The 18,759-nt window shown below is 36.5% G+C and overlaps 1 protein-coding gene across 1 annotated transcript; it reads left to right on the top strand.

Moving 5' to 3' along the window:
- The first annotated feature begins 11,839 nt into the window (after positions 1-11,839).
- LOC111379355 lies at positions 11,840-15,858 on the top strand. Its single transcript, XM_023002713.1, has 10 exons — positions 11,840-11,997; positions 12,102-12,176; positions 12,924-13,098; positions 13,255-13,378; positions 13,448-13,536; positions 13,609-14,079; positions 14,272-14,341; positions 14,430-14,677; positions 14,774-15,228; positions 15,756-15,858. The coding sequence occupies exons 1-10, from the start codon at positions 11,840-11,842 to the stop codon at positions 15,856-15,858; spliced, it is 1,968 nt and encodes a 655-aa protein (XP_022858481.1).
- Positions 15,859-18,759: the final 2,901 nt, after the last annotated feature.

Genomic DNA, 18,759 nt, shown 5'->3' on the forward strand with positions numbered 1-18,759 from the left:
TCCGTTTATTTCCCATATTAAAAAAAAAAAAAAAAAGGTTTAAAGAAACAAAATAGAGTGATGGAGGTGAGGTGCAAGTGGGCATAGTGTTTGTAATACTGGTTAGTTGCTTTTGTTGACGAGAGAGACATAAAAATTGTAAGTATTTGGAAGTGTCAAATGTTAATGGGACCAAAAGAACCTGTGTGCCACATAACTCTTCCTATTGGTTGAGAAGTTGTACTCTCTTTTGTCCATTACCGACTGAAATTTCATATTTACATCTATCTCCTCATTTAATGATTCTTCTCATAATAAAGTTAAAGGTTTACTCTCACTTTTGAATTTTCAAGTTCGAAAGATGCCCCGCCCATCAATACAGTTTTCCATGACCTTCTAGACTCCTACATTTCGACGGATTCAATTTTATCAATAGTCCATTCGACAAGAAGCTTCTCTAAAAATTATTCCATTTAAAAAAAAATAAAAAAAAGTACTTCCATAATATAATTTAAATATGATCAAAACAATTTCTCAATACCAAAAATAGCTTTTCGATTGCTAAACGGGGACTAAATTGATTCCGTCTCATTTAAATGTGAGCCCCTGTTTGTTTTTCATTATTTTCCCATTAAAATGAAAAATATGATCGTTATTCATCATACCAAGTCATCATAATTGAATTTCTATCTATTGCGTGGGAGTTCGTAATGACTATATTTTTCATTCTCATTTATTGTTAGTCACAATAATAATCGAACAATCACTAATAATGATATAAACAATAGTTTTTTATTGGGTTATTCCATTTCAAAAATTGAGGATCCTATGAGTCTAAAAACTAATAAGATTTTAATTTATGTCAAAATCAAACAATTAATATTAATTATATTTTTCATGAATCCTACAACTTTTTAACCACATATTTCAATTTTTTTTTATCAAAATATATTAAAAATCTAATTTTAATTCCCGCAAATCCTTTTTTATTTTCTCGATAAAAATAAGTGGTAAGGTGGTAGATGGAGCTATGTTGCCGACGCGTCATGCTGGCACCTTCTTATAAGCTGAAAAGTCAAAGTCAGTTTTTGCAACTTGGTTAAATATGTTTGTAGATATATTGTTTTTGTTTTCTTCTATAGAAGATAAGCATCAATTATCTTTATCTACTCTATTGTTAGTTGTTACCACCACTAGCTAGGTCCATTAACTTGGCATCATTATAACATATTCCTGCCATATATAATTGAAGATATTCACAAGTAACTTCAAAAATATATATACTATTTTTATTTTTTCTTGAAATAAAATAATTTAATATCTAAATCGAGTCTGAGTTTAAGTGACATTATCTAACGATAATAATAATAATTTATATGATAACGAAGTATTTAAAGTAAAATTAAATTTAAAATCTACGTGAAGGAAAGAATATAGGTCGATGGGGCAAAAGTCATTGCACGTTGCAGGGGAGACTTGGCTACGTATATCAAAGTCTACCAAGTCAAGAAGATGCCAATTTCATTTTCTTCGTGGAATATATAAATTGGACGCGTTTCCATAGTAATTATTATTTCCCTTTTATTGAATTTTCAACGTTGTGTGCAAGTTGCAACCATATTTTATCAACTCATGAGTGGCTCACAATCTGCATGCAACAAAAATGTCAACTATTGGAATTCAGATTTCATCAAATAGATTTATAATGGTTTGTAATTCACGTGAGAGAAGTTTGAAAATGGTCATTTTTCATAACAATAGATACAATTATTTATAATGTAAGAAGTCAATTCGATGAGTTTAATTAATTTAGGGATCTTCAATAATAAATTTACAGGACAGATTAAAGTAGTAACAAATTCGCTCTGTGATTGTTTTGGCTCAAAATGAAAGTTAGGTCAAGATATTGATAAGTTTTGATTTGTTAAACATGTAAATTTTATGACAATATGCTTGAGCTTGCTTTGAGAATTAAAATGCAATTATTTTTATCGTTTTCTGTAAAGAAATTCAATTGGTAGTTGATATTTAAAATTATGCTTGATGTGCTGTTTTATATATTGAGAATCAATTTTTAGAAATATCCCGCATATCGATAAAGATTATGAGTATATAACTTATTGCTTAATTATCACAAATCCAAAATAATCTACTTTAATTTAATTTAATTTCACATGGCCCGGTTGCAACTTGAGGTTGAATATTCATTCAACCATGCCAATGGGATTTTAGATTAATTAATTAATTTAATTAATATATTTATTGTGGCAATGTGAACGTGTACGTGTCGTAGATGATCTCACTCAACCTATTATTTGCATGTTTTAAATCAACATAATACGACATGTTAATCTCCAATGTCAAATTTTGCTTTAAAATTTTTAATATTGTCCAATTAGTGTTGTCAAAATGGCTTGTAAAAAATAAAAAAATCTATTATTTTTTTGGACAAAAAAATAATTAAGAAATAACTGCCATAAGTTACAAATTACTAGAAAATAAATTACTCATCAACCTATTATTTGCATGTTTTAAATCAACATAATACGACATGTTAATCTCCAATGTCAAATTTTGCTTTAAAATTTTTAATATTGTCCAATTAGTGTTGTCAAAATGGCTTGTAAATAATAAAAAAATCTATTATTTTTTTGGACAAAAAAATAATTAAGAAATAACTGCCATAAGTTACAAATTACTAGAAAATAAATTAATTTAAAATAATTACTCTATCAATTAATGAAACTGCTATAAAATCAGAGAGAATCAAGAAAATATCGTGTAGATTATAATAATCTTATATATTTTTAAAGCATTAACTGCTCGTAAAGTTCATATTAAAAATTGTATTTTTCTTATTTTTGAATTCAAAAAGCAAATTGATTATAAGGGCATTGCAAGCTGGCATTTGAAATTAACGACTCGATAGGGACAAAAAAACAAAGACCTACATTACTTTGTGAAGTCATTACTTTTGTTTTAAACATCTCAAAGTCATCTTAGCATTTTTGTTCAATTTTACGCATAATAATAAAGAGAGAGGAGAGAGAAATCAATACGAGTGTTTACCTGGTTCGTATGAATAGTAGGGTTACATCATCAATATTTATACTAGCTCTAGTCCTAGCCAAACACATTCGTTCCATAATTCTGTGTTCCACTGTATATGAACAATAAATACAACAGTTTTGTATTAGAGAATGACCAAGTCAATTTGATTTTTAATTTGTTGCTTAATTTCAGGAGTCAAAATCAAACGCTAGTAATCAGATTTTTTAGGTTGAGTCTCTTTCGGTGCACTGTGTTGTCGTCTTAACTCTACCTATGACCAAGTCCTCCACTACCCTCCTTCCTGCCCGTTAACTTTATCGTCTAAAAATTTATATTATTACGAGAGAGATAACCTATTTTCATTTAAATTTTATTAATTAAATATCTTGTCTAAAAGTTTAAATTTTTAGTTTGAGAAAGTGGAATAGAATCTTCCGACGGGGTCTGATGCCAAAATAATTATATTATCTAAAAATTTAAGTCGTTAAAAACGACAAGATGTGATTTACATCTCATCTACAACCGTTAATTTTATATATAGATTTACATGGTGGGATTGTTGTATTGAAAGTCTTCCTCTGCAAATTGACATGGTTGCATTGGGTGCATTGGAAAGGAGACAAAAGAATGAGTAGGTTTGATGGTTATAGGATGTAGTGTTTTGACTAAGACCCTTTTGTGTTGTGTGTATTGTACGCATTTAATGTTGATTGTATGTTTTGTATGTCTATATTTTGAAAAGAATAATTCCATAGGTACAGAGAATTATTGACAGAAATGATACAGATACTGTGTTGGTAGCATTTGTATGGTGCAATTTTTATATTTGTTATGTTAAAAATCAATGAAAATCTATCAAGTGTTTCTCCGTAAAAATTCTGTCAATTTTTTCTGTAGTTGTAGCGAAACTGTTTTGAAAAATGGATACATTAATGATGAGATTAATGATGAGTTCGAGTTTAAATCAATAAACCTCCACTTGTTTGTACCAAATGAAGCTAATATACTATTAATTAAAGTATAAGTAGTTGATGTTCAAGTGACTCTCGATAAACACCTCGAGCTTTGCAATTTATTGTTCTCTAATTCAATAAATTGAGTTCGAGTCGATAAAAAGCTTTAATCATTTGATGTGGGTTTGTCTCAAGTTTGGATTTTGTTTTTAACATCTGTGTGGGTCAAATTCCCTTTTGTTTTTCTAATCAAAAGATTAACATATAAAATGACGGTGAGACTCAAATTCGATATATTTTGATATTATGTTGGACCATCTTGTTTAAAGATTCAAAGGTTAAAACATTTATTCACCGATGTGTGTGGAGGCGCTCTTAGAATTAACCGGTGATGGTGACCATTGGATCTATCAATTCACAATTTAAATATCCTGAACTGGTCAAAATTATTTGAAATATAGGCACAAGACAAAACGGAAAACATTAATCTGAGGGCCATGCATGTTGCCTGCATAATTTTCTACGTCAAAGTTTGATTTAAAAAAATTAATATCAATGTTTATTTTTCCATGCATAAAAATTGACATTTCAATGGGAAACCATTATATTCCTACTTCACTGTTCTTAATGATGGCAAAAATATCCATCAAACATGAACAGGTATTACTGATTTAATCGAATAATTGGATCGGGTACGAGGCGGAGAATTCCGCCCCGAGGGGGTGCAAGTAACAAGGACCCCGTACTGACCCGTTTATTATTTTGTTTAGGTTTTTTATTTTTAAGAATTCAATAATTTAGTTTGAAAAATTCTACGAAATTTCATTAATTTTAATAGAAAATGACAGATAAAATTATCCAAATAATATGATAAACAATAAAAATCTTAATTTACCTATTGTCTCATTCCAATGAATGAGGGTAATAAAATGAATTATCAAAAAACTACCAAAATAAATAAATAAATAAATTTGGGTATGTAAATGGGGCAATCTCCTTGTCCCGTCTTAAACGGATAACAGGACGGGAAAAAGTTGCCAACCCTAACTGTTCTCAGGCTTCTTGTGCTGCAAACTCGTACCATTTGCATCATTGCATAAAATTTCGTCCCTTGTCTTTGTTTTCCTCTTAAATTCTTCATCTTTACTTCACCTTTCTGTCCATATTCTGTTTGTCAAAGGTTTATAGATTAATTTATATACATTTCAGCTCATTTACTCCATCCCTTGGAATATAACTAGTGTACGAGCAGATCTTGTTCCCTGGCCTGTTGAGACACATCCCGCGATCAACCTCTCTCACGATGCTCCATGGGCGGGGCGGAAGGGGACCCTTAAGATTGGGATTTAACCTTTTATTTTTACAATGACTGAGGCATTCTACCAAGTGTTATTTCCAATAAAATTTTAGTATCAGCTTAGTGAATCTCTCGTCATTTTTTTACTAGATATGTTAGTAGATCTAAAGCAATTAGACCCTAAGAACTATCACAGACCAAGTTAATTTTTGTGTATCTTTCCCTTTTCTAGCTTTCTATATCAAATTATGTCACGCTTATGAACAAGGACCTATTCAACTTGATACAACGTATGACCCAACTACTTAGACATTTTTCCCTCAGTTTTAGCGATTAGCATCACCTCCACTCATTGATGTGTATTTTTGCTTTTAATGCTCGAAAAAACTACAAAATTCCAAGTCATCAGTTGTTATAACACAATTGTCACTTGTACCAAATTCATTCTCTCTCAAGAAAATATTTTGAAGATAAACATGAGATAAGGATCAAACAAAACTTCAGATAACACAAGTACAAACTTAAGGGACCACAAATTCTTAAAGACGATTGGAATTTGATGGGAGTTGATTTTTCACCCATTTGGCTTTTGTTTCCTTGATTCATGAATAAGACCTTAGATACATTGAATTCCACAAACAGTGTGATTTTATCTCCAAGACCCCATTGTAACACAAAGTTATGGGAAAAAAGCCAAATCCTTCTATAGTCACATCTTCTTGAAGCAGTGGTGCCATTTCTCCCACTGTACAATGTCATTTTGTAATAACACATTTGAAGTCCTTATCCACATTGACCTCTTGGCTAGCTGATCCTATCTGAATTTATGTTCTTCTCCTCCAAGATACATATGCATATTCTTGTTTATGTGGTGTTTGATCTTATTTAATATTGCGTACCAAACATGTATTTGTCATTCAGAATTTCAAAAAGTCCCTGATCTCTACTAAATATAGCTGTTTCACGTCAAACGATAACAAAAGGCCCAAATCTATCTCGAAATTGGAATGAAATGATATTGCAAAGTATTGGAAAAATATGTCGTAAAACTTGAGTAGGTGAATAGAAGAACGAAAAGTAGAAATATTGCAGAAACTTGAACTTGACAATATCGGCTTCAATGCATGTTACAACATTGTGATTGCCCACAACTTCTGATATATACGAAAATGCAAATATACTTTCAAGATATAACGAAGCTTCTTGCGTTGGGAATACATGAAGATAGCCCTAGTAGTGAAAAATGTAAAAATCTATACTTGAGGTTTCTAGTCACGTCGTTGTCAAATGACAAAGTATAAACAAGATTTCGAAGAGAAAGAATGCACAAAATTCGATTTTGAGATGCAAAGGAGATGAAAAATAAGAACATCACTATAATATGTCGAAACTCATATCTTCCTATTGATATAGTGAAATCTATTTATAGATTTTTTATACAACTCTTCATGTGGCTTTTTGGCTTGAATCTGAATTATTTCATACAGATTAAAACCATAGACAAGTGCCCAAACAGTTAAAAAAATTATACAGAGAGTCCATTAGATTTCATTTCCTCACGAAGAATCTCACAAACCATATCTTCATTTCCTTAGTGGTCCTACCAAAGATGGAATATGGATCAAACTACACTTTGGAAATGTTATAACACAAAATTCACGCAGCCTTGCCTTTGAGGAAAACTGAACACAAGGGGCCAAAGTGGAGAACTAAAGGCTGAAACAACGAAAGGGCCCTGGCTTCTCTATTCTTTTCACACAATCTTATCCATTCCAACAAAAGATCTCTAAAATAGATACATTATCACTATCAAATATGTTGTCGATCCACGAGCAGTGATGGATTCAGGGGACAAAAATTAAGTAGCAATTTTTAATTTTATTTTTTGAAACACTCTATAGGAATAAGGAAAATATAACAAATATATTACTACAATTGTTCTTGGTGCGTTTTCATAAAAATCTTTTCATCCTTAACAATTTTGTCAAATATAGCCTTCTCAATATATTCAACTAAGTTATTGTTCAACAATAAGAACTTTTAAATATCTCTCCATAACGGTTGATAATAAATTTAATAATACATAAATTCTCAATAGCTAATTCTAATTAGTACTCTATTAATTTCTCAGCCACCCTAGTCGGGTGGGCGCTGGCCGATCTTTTGACCTCCGTCCAAAAGCCATCTCTAAGTGCAAAGTACCTTTTTCTATTTATCGACATCAAATGGATTCGATCTTATACATTCAAGAGGAAGGTAATCAATAAAGAAAGAAGATAAAGTAGAGGGTATCCTATGACATCAATTACAAACTTGCATCCCAAAACACAAGGCAATTAAATAGTTATTGATATCAAATATACGGGTATCGACCAAATCTTGAACTTGTGTCCCAAAACACAAGGCAATCAAATAGCCGTACAGCACGAATCATACTAAGCCATATTTTAAATCGTTTAAATTATACATTACTTCGACGTAGTGCATTTTTGTTACAACTATACTACACTACCAGACCTTTTTGCAGCCCCTCTCACAGTTCAAGGTAGGGGTGGGTTTTTGGGGGGTATTTTTTTTAATCATGGGACCCTCAGAGGTGAGAGAAAATGGGAGAGGAGCTCCTCTACCAGGCTTTTTACAGATCTGGTAGAGGAGCATTACTCTTTTTGTTATAGTATTGAGATAGCAAAAGGAATTTCATGAATATAATTTAAATTTTCAAAGGCGGAAATAAGAACTCCAATCCTTCCAATAATGCTATTATTCAAACTGTTACACCCCTAACTAAATCATGTCGGAACAACAGTCACACCACTCCCACGTGTCCATCCCCCAGCTAAACCACTTTTGAACAAACAGTCACGCAACTCCCCGAAGTTCTACATGTTTACCCGAAGTGGTTCCGAAGTGATGCTCACTCCTGACAACCTCAACATGGCGTGCTGCAAGGCGAAGAGTAGATCCACTGAAGCAACCGAAGTGTCCCTCAACTCCGAAGCGTTGAGCACTCCGAGACACTCCCTTAACAGATCCCTCCGTCGCCACTGTTACAAAGATATCTATTAGGATCCCCTCTGCCTCCAAAGATCAATTGATGTGACGTCTCCATATATCTAGTTGATGTGACTTATCAACTTTATGTCAACCCAACTCAGAAAAACTAATTGCCTGCCCACTCTAGACGGGGCTAATTGACGTCTATGAGTGGACGCCTCACACCATCAGATGCATACACGTGTCCCTTATCCAGCGGTGCTCTATCTCTCTAAATACCCAAGGTTTGATAAGAGACAAAGGTAATGAAACTCTTATAACTTAGCTCTCTATACTAAGAAATATATATTCTCTTCCCCACTCTCTTGCATAACTTGAGCATTGTTCCGATCACCCAACGCTGACTTGACCTTCGGAGTGTATGCGGTCGCCATCACTGTCGCTGGTTCCGGCCATGTGCTTCTGACTGTGCGTTGTTGTGCGCAAGGAGGATTACGTGGAGTAGCTATCCGTTGGCCACGTGAAGGGTTCAATTCTTGAGGTCAACAGATTGGCGACGTCTGTGAGAAGCTTTCCGTCCAAAAGTTCCACATTATCAAACGGACAAACCATCGACTTACCCTGAAAAGGGCAAGTTCTTGAAAAATAACAAGGTCAACGTGCAAAGTTCTTAACACCCTTGAAAGGATAAACAAAATGAGTTATAGTAATGAAGATGCAAATTTTGAAGGGCATAGGGATGCCTCTGAAGAAGAGGTAATCAGGACCAATGTCACGCATCGGAGACCCCATCATCGGCATCACCGAGGCAACAGGACAACAGTGCTCAATGAAGAAATGGCTTAAATAGCTGTCGGAATGAGAGACATTGTCGCTCAGAATGTGGTGATGCGTGAATTTTTCATGCAGGTCCGAGGTCATCAGGGCTTCCAGATGCCTCAAGAATCATATCCAGCTCAAGAAATTACTGCGACTCATGGCCAAGGCCATTCGAGCCAACACTGGGAACACCTCCTCGAAAGAGAAGTGGGTGTGGATGTGACAACTTACGCGTAGGGAAGCCAACCAGCAGAACCACCACTAGGAAAGAACTTCCCACCAGAATACGAACCCCAAAAGTCTGTCAACGTCTTCGACAAAATAGGGCAGAACCCTAGCAATATGGTCCGCTCCGTACAAAGATCAGTCCGACAAGAGCAGGAGCAACAAGTACCTCCTCCGCCTAGAAATAGGTGGGAAAGGAGAGACCTAGTGGATCTGGGTAGTCGAGAAGAGGCACCTCCACCTCCCCAAAATGCATCAGAGTGGGAAGGCTCTGAAGGGCCATGCCGCTTGATAAGTGTGTTTTTGTACACTTATTTACATCACAAACATGACTTAAATACAAGTAAAATGATTGAATTGTTACTTAATTTTGTCGAATTCATGCAATGTAGGTGATTCTATGAAAATAGTGGAATTCAGGAGAAAAGAGCCGAAAAAGGACCAAATTGGAGCAGAATGAAAATTCAGGGACCAAGTTGCAATTATCTGAAAGTTGATCCGATGAACACATCAAGCAATTGATCAAGCTAAGCACCAATTGGAAGTTATAATAGAATATTGGAGCAACTAGAAACAAGAAAGGAGGTCAAGGAGTGAATGAATGAAATTTGAGGATCAAAAGGACTCAATTTAGAAGTTCACTCTACTATGCGGTCGCATAGTAGAAAATCTATGCAGTCGTGAGTAACCCTCCAGGGATTAAAAACGCCAAAATCCATATACCTATGCGGTCGCATAGGTATAATCTGTGCCCGATTTTTGCAATTTCCTTATATGATTGCAACTCCTTTGGTAACCTAATTTGGACGGGTTTAAATAGCAAAAAATGTCCAGATGCCGAGCAACGAATTGGGAGGCAAAAACATTCATTTTGGAGACGATTTGAAGGCAAGAACAAGGATTGATGCGAATATTTACAAGATTTCTTCAAGTTTTGATAACCCGATGATGTATTTTATTCAAAACTTGATAGATTTCGTTATTTTTATCATGATAGGCTAGATTTCTATAACTAGGTGATCGATGAACCATGTAATTATTATTAAACCTGTTATTTCATGACTTTGAATTCATAGTTCGATGGGATCATTTGAATGAATTATATTGATTTATTTATTTCCACAATTAATGTGCACTTAATTTGTGTGAATTTGGTGGTTTAATTAAACTTAACATATATAATTCATCATAGGGTCTGATAGGGGATAGAAATATACCCCTATGCCCTATGTGAATCTTTAATTGCTCACAAAAAATTACATGCGTTCTTATATAATTGCATCCGTCATAGAAATATAGGCTGGTAATTTATGAGAATAGGTTCAATACATCTCGAGAGAGAGTATTGAATAGATTTAGGAGCATTGATTTGTCAAATTCTCATTGGATTATCAAAATTGAGAAATTAGGGTTTACTTAATAATTATTTGGGGATTCGTGATCCTAGTGCATTTGTTTTACATAGATTTTCATAAATTGACAATACATTTCAGTTATTTTCATAACATTTTCGTAATTGAGTCATTCTTTAAGTGAATTTGAGTAATTAGGGTTTAATTTAAAATTAGGGTTCTTCAATTTGGGGATTTCTCCCAAAATTAGGGCTTTTAATTCTAAAATTCATTTTAAGTTAATTAGTTTCGGTTAAGACTAAATTAAATAAAATTGAACTACTCTTTCTCTGTGGGACGATACTCGGACTTCTAAAGTCCACTTTATTACTTGTCACGACCTGTACACTTGCGGTAATTTAAATCGAAAGAAATATTTTGTGAACAAATTTTTGGCGTCGTTGCTGGATGATTGAGTTTAGTTTAATTTTATTTCTTGAAACACTAATTCGAACTCAAATTTTATTTTACTAGCATAATTTTGTTTTTATTTTTATTTTTATTTTAGGTTATTATCCTCTATTTGTGTTTTAGTTAATTAAATTGTTTGAATCTCAGTGCTCGTACTGGTTTTAATTCTCAGATTTGCATATCACGATTGCCTGGAGGAGAATTGATTCCAACTGATCCTGAAATTGAGCGCACCTTTCATCGACGACAAAGAGATCACTGCGAAGCACAAGTACAAATGGCTAACGAATTAAACAATCCCATGATTCATGCTAACGAAGGAGAGGCAATGGACGAGGGGAATGAGATTCTGGGGGATTTCTTGACTCTTCAAGTGATTCAAAGCCAGTCCAGCATAGTGTATTCACCGTTTGGGCAACCTAATTTTCAGTTGAAGACCAATGTGATACAGCTATTTCAAAATGGACACCAATTTTATGGCAAGGCTGAGGAGAACCCACACACACACGTATCTCGATTTCTGGATATGTGTCAACATTTCAGATACCAAGGGATTTCGGATGACGCTATTAGGTTGAGGCTTTTTCCACATACGTTAAGAGACAGAGCACTTGAATGATTGGATTCACTCCCGGTTGCAAGTATCACTACATGGAATGAGTTGGCACACAAGTTCTGCACAAAGTTCTTCTCCCCAGTCAAGATAGCAAAGTTGAGACATGATAAATCAGTATTCAATCAAGGAGAGACTGAATCATTTGATGAAGCCTGGAACAGATTTAAAAACATGCTCCGGAAATGCCCTCAGCATGGGTTCGATAAAAAGACCCAGATTCGATTCTTCTACACAGAATTACTTTCATACCATAAGAGCATGGTAGATTCAGCATCAGATGGCTCAATATCCACAAGAACAGTTGACGGGGCATTGGAATTATTTGAGCGAATGGCTACCACATCAGCCATGTGGTCTTCTGACAGGGCGATTCCAAAGAAAACTCCACGTGTCTACGAGGTGGACGCTTTTTCAGCAATATCTACAAAAATTGGTTCTCTGTATCACAAGGTGGAAAGCATATCACAAGCATCACAAGCTAAGAAGAGCAATTGTGAGGAATGTGGAGCCGAGCACAAAACATTAGATTGCCCAATACTCATGCAAGGAATTGAGCAAGCAGATTACGCACAGTGGGGACAACGCCAGCAGCATAATCAATATGGCGAGACTTTCAATCCTAGCTAGAAGAAACATCCCAACTTCTCTTGGAGCAACCAGAATCAGAATAAGCCACAGGGGCAATTTCAACAATAGGAGAAGAGGCCTCAATTGGAAGATATGATAGGAAAATTCATGGAGAAGGCCGAAGCTGCACTTCAAAATCAAAATGCAGCCATCAAAAATTTGGAAACTCAGATTGGATAGCTAGCCATCGCATTGACTGTCAAAATGCCAGGTAACTTACCAAGTAATACAGAAATCAATCCTAAAGAGCAAGCCAAGGCCATTACAACTCAAAGTGGAGTGCAATTACCTGAAATCCATGTCAAGAGACCGGGGGTGATTGGAGAAACATCTTCCTCCGCTGAAGAAGAGACTGTTGTAAAGGAATCAAGTTCAAAGGAAAATTCAGAAGAATCACAAGATAAGGCCAAAGTCACAGTCAACCCCTACGAACCTCTGATTCCCTTTCCACAGCGCTTGAAGAAGCAAAAAGTGGAGCAACGATACAAAAAATTTCTAGAAATCTTCAAAAAACTCAATATCAACATCCTACTAGCTGATGCACTATTCCATATGCCTAGCTATGCGAAATTTTTGAAGGATATCATATCAAATAAACGCAAGCTGGAAGATCATGAGACAGTTATGCTTACTAAGGAATGTAGTGCCAGAATTCAGAATAAGCTTCCACCAAAACTAAAAGATCCAGGGAGTTTTACTATTCCTTGCACAATCGGTGAAGTGTATTTTGATAAAGTATTATGTGACCTCAGTGCAAGTATTAATTTAATGCCTTTTTCTGTTTTCAGGAAACTAGGATTGGGAGAAGCTAAAGCAACCATTGTGACACTTCAGCTGGCTGACAGGTCACTGACACATCCCAGAGGAATAATTGAAGATGTGCTTATCAAGGTTGAGAAGTTCATATTCCCAGCGGACTTTCTTATCCTGGACATGGAAGAGGATAAGGACGTTCCATTGATATTTAGCAGACCATTTCTGGCAATAGGGAGAGCGTTAATTGATGTTCAAAGAGGTCGGTTGATTTTAAGATTGGGAGAGGAGCAGATATCATTCAATGTATTCAAGGCAATAAAATTACCAGCAGAATTTGACAGCTGTTATCAAGTTGACATTATTGACAAGGCAGTACAAGAAACATTCTTACTACACGGTCCATCTGATGCCTATGAGGCATGTATTGCACAATCCCAATCAATCTAGTCACAGTCTTTTGAAGTTGAAACATGTGCAAGATTTTTGGAGACCAACCCGCCGTACACAAGAAAGAAACACTTCGAGGAACTAGGGACAAGAAATAAAAAGCCACTACCTTCCATTCAGCGGCCACCAGTTTTAGAACTCAAACAACTATCGCCACATCTCAAATATGCTTATTTAGGAGAGTCAGATACACATCCAGTAATCATTTCGAACACAGTCAGTGAGATGGAGGAGGAAAAACTGCTCAGGGTACTTAGAGAGAACAAGACGGCGATTGGTTGGATAATAGTTGACATTAAAGGAATCAGTCCTTCCCTGTGCATGCATAAAATTTTAATGGAGGAAAATTGCAAGCCTAGCATAGAAAGTCAGAGAAGATTGAACCCAAACATGAAGGAAGTGGTCAGGGCTGAGATACTGAAGTTATTGGATGCAAGAATTATCTACCCAATTTCGGATAGTGCATGGATCAGCCCTGTTCAAGTGGTATCGAAAAAAGGGAGAATCACAGTGGTGAAAAATGAGAAGAATGAACTAATTCCCACCAGAACAGTTACGGGTTGGAGAGTTTGCATTGACTATCGCAAACTCAATGCAGCTACACGAAAGGATCACTTCCCACTCCCATTCATTGATCAGATGTTGGAGAGGTTGGCTGGACATTCACACTACTACTTTCTTGATGGATACTCGGGCTATAATCAGATACCTGTCGCACCAGAGGATCAGGAGAAGAAATTGGGAAAAAGGCCACTTTATGGTGCAGGAAGGCATTGTACTTGGGCATAGGATATCGGCAAAAGGAATTGAGGTAGACAAGGCAAAAATTCAAGTGATTGAGAAATTACCACCACCTACATCAGTTAAAGGAGTTCGCAATTTTTTGGGGCACGCTGGGTTCTACCGGAGGTTTATAAAAGAGTTCTCGAAGATCACTAAACCTTTGTGCAATTTGCTAATGAAAGATGTAACCTTTGAGTTCAATGAGAATTATCTCACAGCCTTCAACACTTTAAAGGAAAAGCTTATGACAACACCAGTAATTGTAGCATCGGACTGGGAATTGCCTTTTGAATTGATGTGTGATGCAAGTGATCACGTTGTAGGTACAGTATTGGGATAACGGAGGAACAAGATTTTTCATGTGATCTACTATGCAAGCAGTACTCTAAATGATGCACAAATAAATTATGCAACCACTGAAAAGGAGCTATTGGCTGTGGTATTTGCATTCGACAAATTCAGGTCATACCTCGTCGGGTCTAAAGTCATCGTCTATACTGATCATGTTGCATTGAAGTATCTGCTCACAAAGAAGGATGCAAAGTCGAGATTAATTCGTTGGGTGCTGTTGTTGCAAGAATTTGACATTGAGATACGCAACAAGAAGGGCACCGAGAACGTAGTAGCAGATCGCCTATCCAAACTAGAACCTGGGGAAACGGAAGATTTAGTGGATATAAATGAGATCTTCCCGAATGAACAGATGTTGAGAGTAGATGAAGCACCTTGGTACGCAGATATTGTCAATTACTTAGCCAGTTCCATTCCACCGCCTGACTGCTCCAGTCACCAAAGAAAAAAATTCTTCGCCGAGTTAAAATACTATTTCTGGGAGGATCCAATTCTCTATAGACGAGGAGCTGATCAGATAGAGAGGAGGTGCGTACCTGAAGAAGAAGTACATGAGATTCTCGAGCACTGTCACTCATCCGCATATGCAGGACACTTTGGAGCTTCAAAAACAGCTGCAAAGATTCTACAATCAGGTTTCTACTGGCCTACACTGTTTAAAGACACATTTGAGTTTGTTAAGAGGTGTGACAGATGTCAACGCACTGGGAATATATCGAGGAGAAATTAAATGCCACTAAACAATATTTTGGAAGTGGAGATATTTGATATTTGGGGAATTGACTTCATGGGACCTTTCTTCCCTTCGTTCTCAAACCAGTATATCTTGGTGGCAGTGGATTACGTCTTAAAATGGTGGAAGCAATTGCATTGCCAACAAATGACTCAAAGACAATAATTGGATTCTTGAAGAAATATATTTTCACCCGATATGGTACACCGCAGGCTATAATCAGCGATGGGGGCAAGCATTTCTGTAATCGCCAGTTTGAGCAGCTGCTGAATAAATATGGCGTTAAACACCGCGTTGCTACTCCATATCATCCACAAATCAGCTGGCAAGTTGAGGTATCTAATCGGCAGTTGAAGAGAATACTAGAAGTCACTGTGAATTCATCTAGAAAGGATTGGTCTAAAAAGTTGGACGATGCATTATAGGCTTACAGAATAGCATTCAAGACCCCGATCGGCATGTCTCCATACCGCCTAGTCTTTGGGAAAGCATGCCATCTGCCTTTAGAAATGGAGCACCGGGCATATTGGGCTATGAAACAGTTAAATATGGACTTGAATGCCGTCGGTGAAAAGCGTCTATTGCAACTGAATGAGTTGGATGAATTTAGAATGGAGGCTTATGAAAATGCAAAACTTTACAAGGAGCGAACCAAGAAGTGGCATGATATGCACATTCAGAGGCGAGTATTCGAAGTGGGGCAGCAAGTACTACTGTATAACTCGAGACTCAAGCTATTCCTAGGAAGTCGAGCTATTGACTATAACTTAGCGCTGGGTGGGAGGCAACCCACTGTATCATTTTTATCTATTTATTTACTTTATTATGCTTTCTGCATTAGATTAGGAAGTTTATTTTCAAATTCATTTAGTATTTTGTTATGTGGTCATCGATCATCTAGGCATGTTAAAAGAGTCCAAGCACTGTTCACACGAGTCCTTAAGTATCACACACGAGTTCGGGTTGATTTGAGTTGTTTGGGTAGTTGAGTGTGGAATTCACGTATTTCGAGGCAAATTATGTTTTCTAAATTTCACATGTCAATGTTTTAAAAGTATGTCTTTGAAAAATTGGGGATGTTGAGAGCCGGGTCATTTATTAAAAAAAAAATTTGACAAAAATCGGATTTTTTTGGGGAAAGTAGCATTGTTTTATTTTATTTTAATTCTTTTGAAAAAAAAAGGTGTCTATGCGATCGCATAGACATGGTGTCTATGCGGTCGCATAGACACCAACCGAACGAAAAGGTTAAAAAAAAATTATAACTATGCGACCGCATAGCTTTTAACTATGCGGCCGCATGGAATAAACAAGAAAAACCCACGCCCGGATCATTTTATTGTGATTTCCAAATCACTTTCTTCCCAACTCCTCTCTCGCCCAAATTTCTTTTGGATACGATTTCTACACATAATTGCATTTCACTCACCTACACTACACAAGAATCTCGAGGTTGGAATTGCACTATCATCAAAAGGAAATCAACTTTCCGTCTCCATTCAACCCCTACAATTCCAAGGTATGTGTTCTAGGTTTATTCTTGAGTGAAGTTTCAATTTTGAGGATTCGAGGGACAATGGGTTATTTCTTGTACGTTTGGATTTGAGGTGCTTGTGTTGTGCAAAAATTTGGAATGATTCTAAAACTAAATTCTTTCAATTGGCACCAATTTTACAGTATGCATGCAATGTGTTTGATAAAATGCCACAATGATTAATCTATGTTTAATTATGCTTCTTGCATTGTCTGTGATGTGTGGAGGACTTAAATTACATAATTGGTTGCATTCCTATGGACATTAATTTGAAAAGCACATATCCTATAGTCCTAGATGCTATATGGTTTAATGTGTGTCGTTTTAGGCATGACTTAATCTCCAATTGTTGAAATTTTGGAGATTCCATACAATGACATACAACTTGCTTGATCTATTGTCAAGGTTAAATGAGCCACTCATATTAGTGAGTTTGGGCTTAGCATACACACGAATTGGACATTTCAAACACTAAAATTGCCTATGACTACACACATGATTAAGACACTGCCCACAGCACCCTCCGTCCCTTATTCTACACTACCATTTGACACACCAAACGAACTCCGATTGAGCTGAAATTTGGGTATGTGCTAGACCTCATTGCATACTTTCATATGCCCAGAGGTTGCCCAGGACAATCTTGATAATTCTCGATGGTGCCCGAGGCCGAAGGTGTACACTCAATCATGACTCCAACCCTTTCACTATGAGCATATTCACCCAAATTTTGTTAGTTTTCGTATGGGCTATACATTTATACTATTCTAATCATCATACGTTGTTCATTACACACCGTGGTAGTATACATGCATATTGAAACAAGTTTGGGGGATTTGTGAATTACGTGCTTTTCATTTCATGCGATTTCTCGCTGTACAACAAGACGTTTAATGCTAGTTATTTTCCAACTTTGCAGGATGCCACCAAAACGAACTTCAAAAGGGAAAGAAAAGGTTGGCTCATCATCCGGCACAGCACGTACTCGAGTGCTTGAAGGAGGGATGCAGAGATTTTTGACTTCCGAGGCAGCAGCCCGATATGAAAATATAGTGAGTCGATGGACAGTGACACTAGAGCGGGCTGTTAAATTGGAAGACTTTCCTGATTTCGAGCTGACCACTTTGGTGCATAACTGTGGATGGGGTAAAGTAGTGGAGCAGCCACATTGGATTTACGAATTGTTGGTAGGGGAATTTTACGCCAACTTCAATACAGAAATTGACACACCAGGGTCCGACCACCTGCATCAAACTTGGGTCAGGGGAAAATGGATCACATTCTCACCCGAGGTTATTCAAGACTACTACCATCTCACGTGGGACGACATAACCCCTATACCGGGTGATTTCAATTGGCATGAAGTGGCAGAGATCTTATTGGGGCGACAAAATGCATGGCCACTCCCCACCACCGAGTGGCACCAGATTGAGCTGACACCATCTATAGCCATCCTGTGGCTGTTTATGTGCCACAACATTGAGCCGACCTCTCACAGGACCACATTCACAGATCCCACAGCTGGATTCCTTTATCACTTGGTGTGAGGTAATAAGGTTGATCTTGCCACTCTCTGCTATAATCAGATCCATCATGTGGGTACCTTGGGAGACAGGCACAGCTCAATGATCTTTCCAAGCCTCATCTCCGGAATATGCATAGCTGCTGGTATAAACATTGCATCCGGGGAAGTGGCTGCTAAACCCAGCCCCATCATAAAGCACAGTACCTTGAAGGCTCAAGACAGAGCCAGGATAAAGCACTGGGAAAAGCAAGAAATTGAACGGCGCAA

The sequence above is a fragment of the Olea europaea genome, unplaced genomic scaffold (genome assembly GCF_002742605.1).
Source record: "Olea europaea var. sylvestris unplaced genomic scaffold, O_europaea_v1 scaffold1975, whole genome shotgun sequence".
Lineage (NCBI taxonomy): Eukaryota > Viridiplantae > Streptophyta > Magnoliopsida > Lamiales > Oleaceae > Olea > Olea europaea.

Bases quoted from the DNA above. Each gene is read 5' to 3' on its own strand.
- LOC111379355 (XM_023002713.1), top strand. From the start codon at position 11,840: ATGATAAATCAGTATTCAATCAAGGAGAGACTGAATCATTTGATGAAG. The intron at 13,379-13,447 runs GTCGGTTGATTT...TAAAATTACCAG, and splicing joins GTTAATTGATGTTCAAAGAG to CAGAATTTGACAGCTGTTAT. The intron at 13,537-13,608 runs GCATGTATTGCA...AGATTTTTGGAG, and splicing joins GTCCATCTGATGCCTATGAG to ACCAACCCGCCGTACACAAG.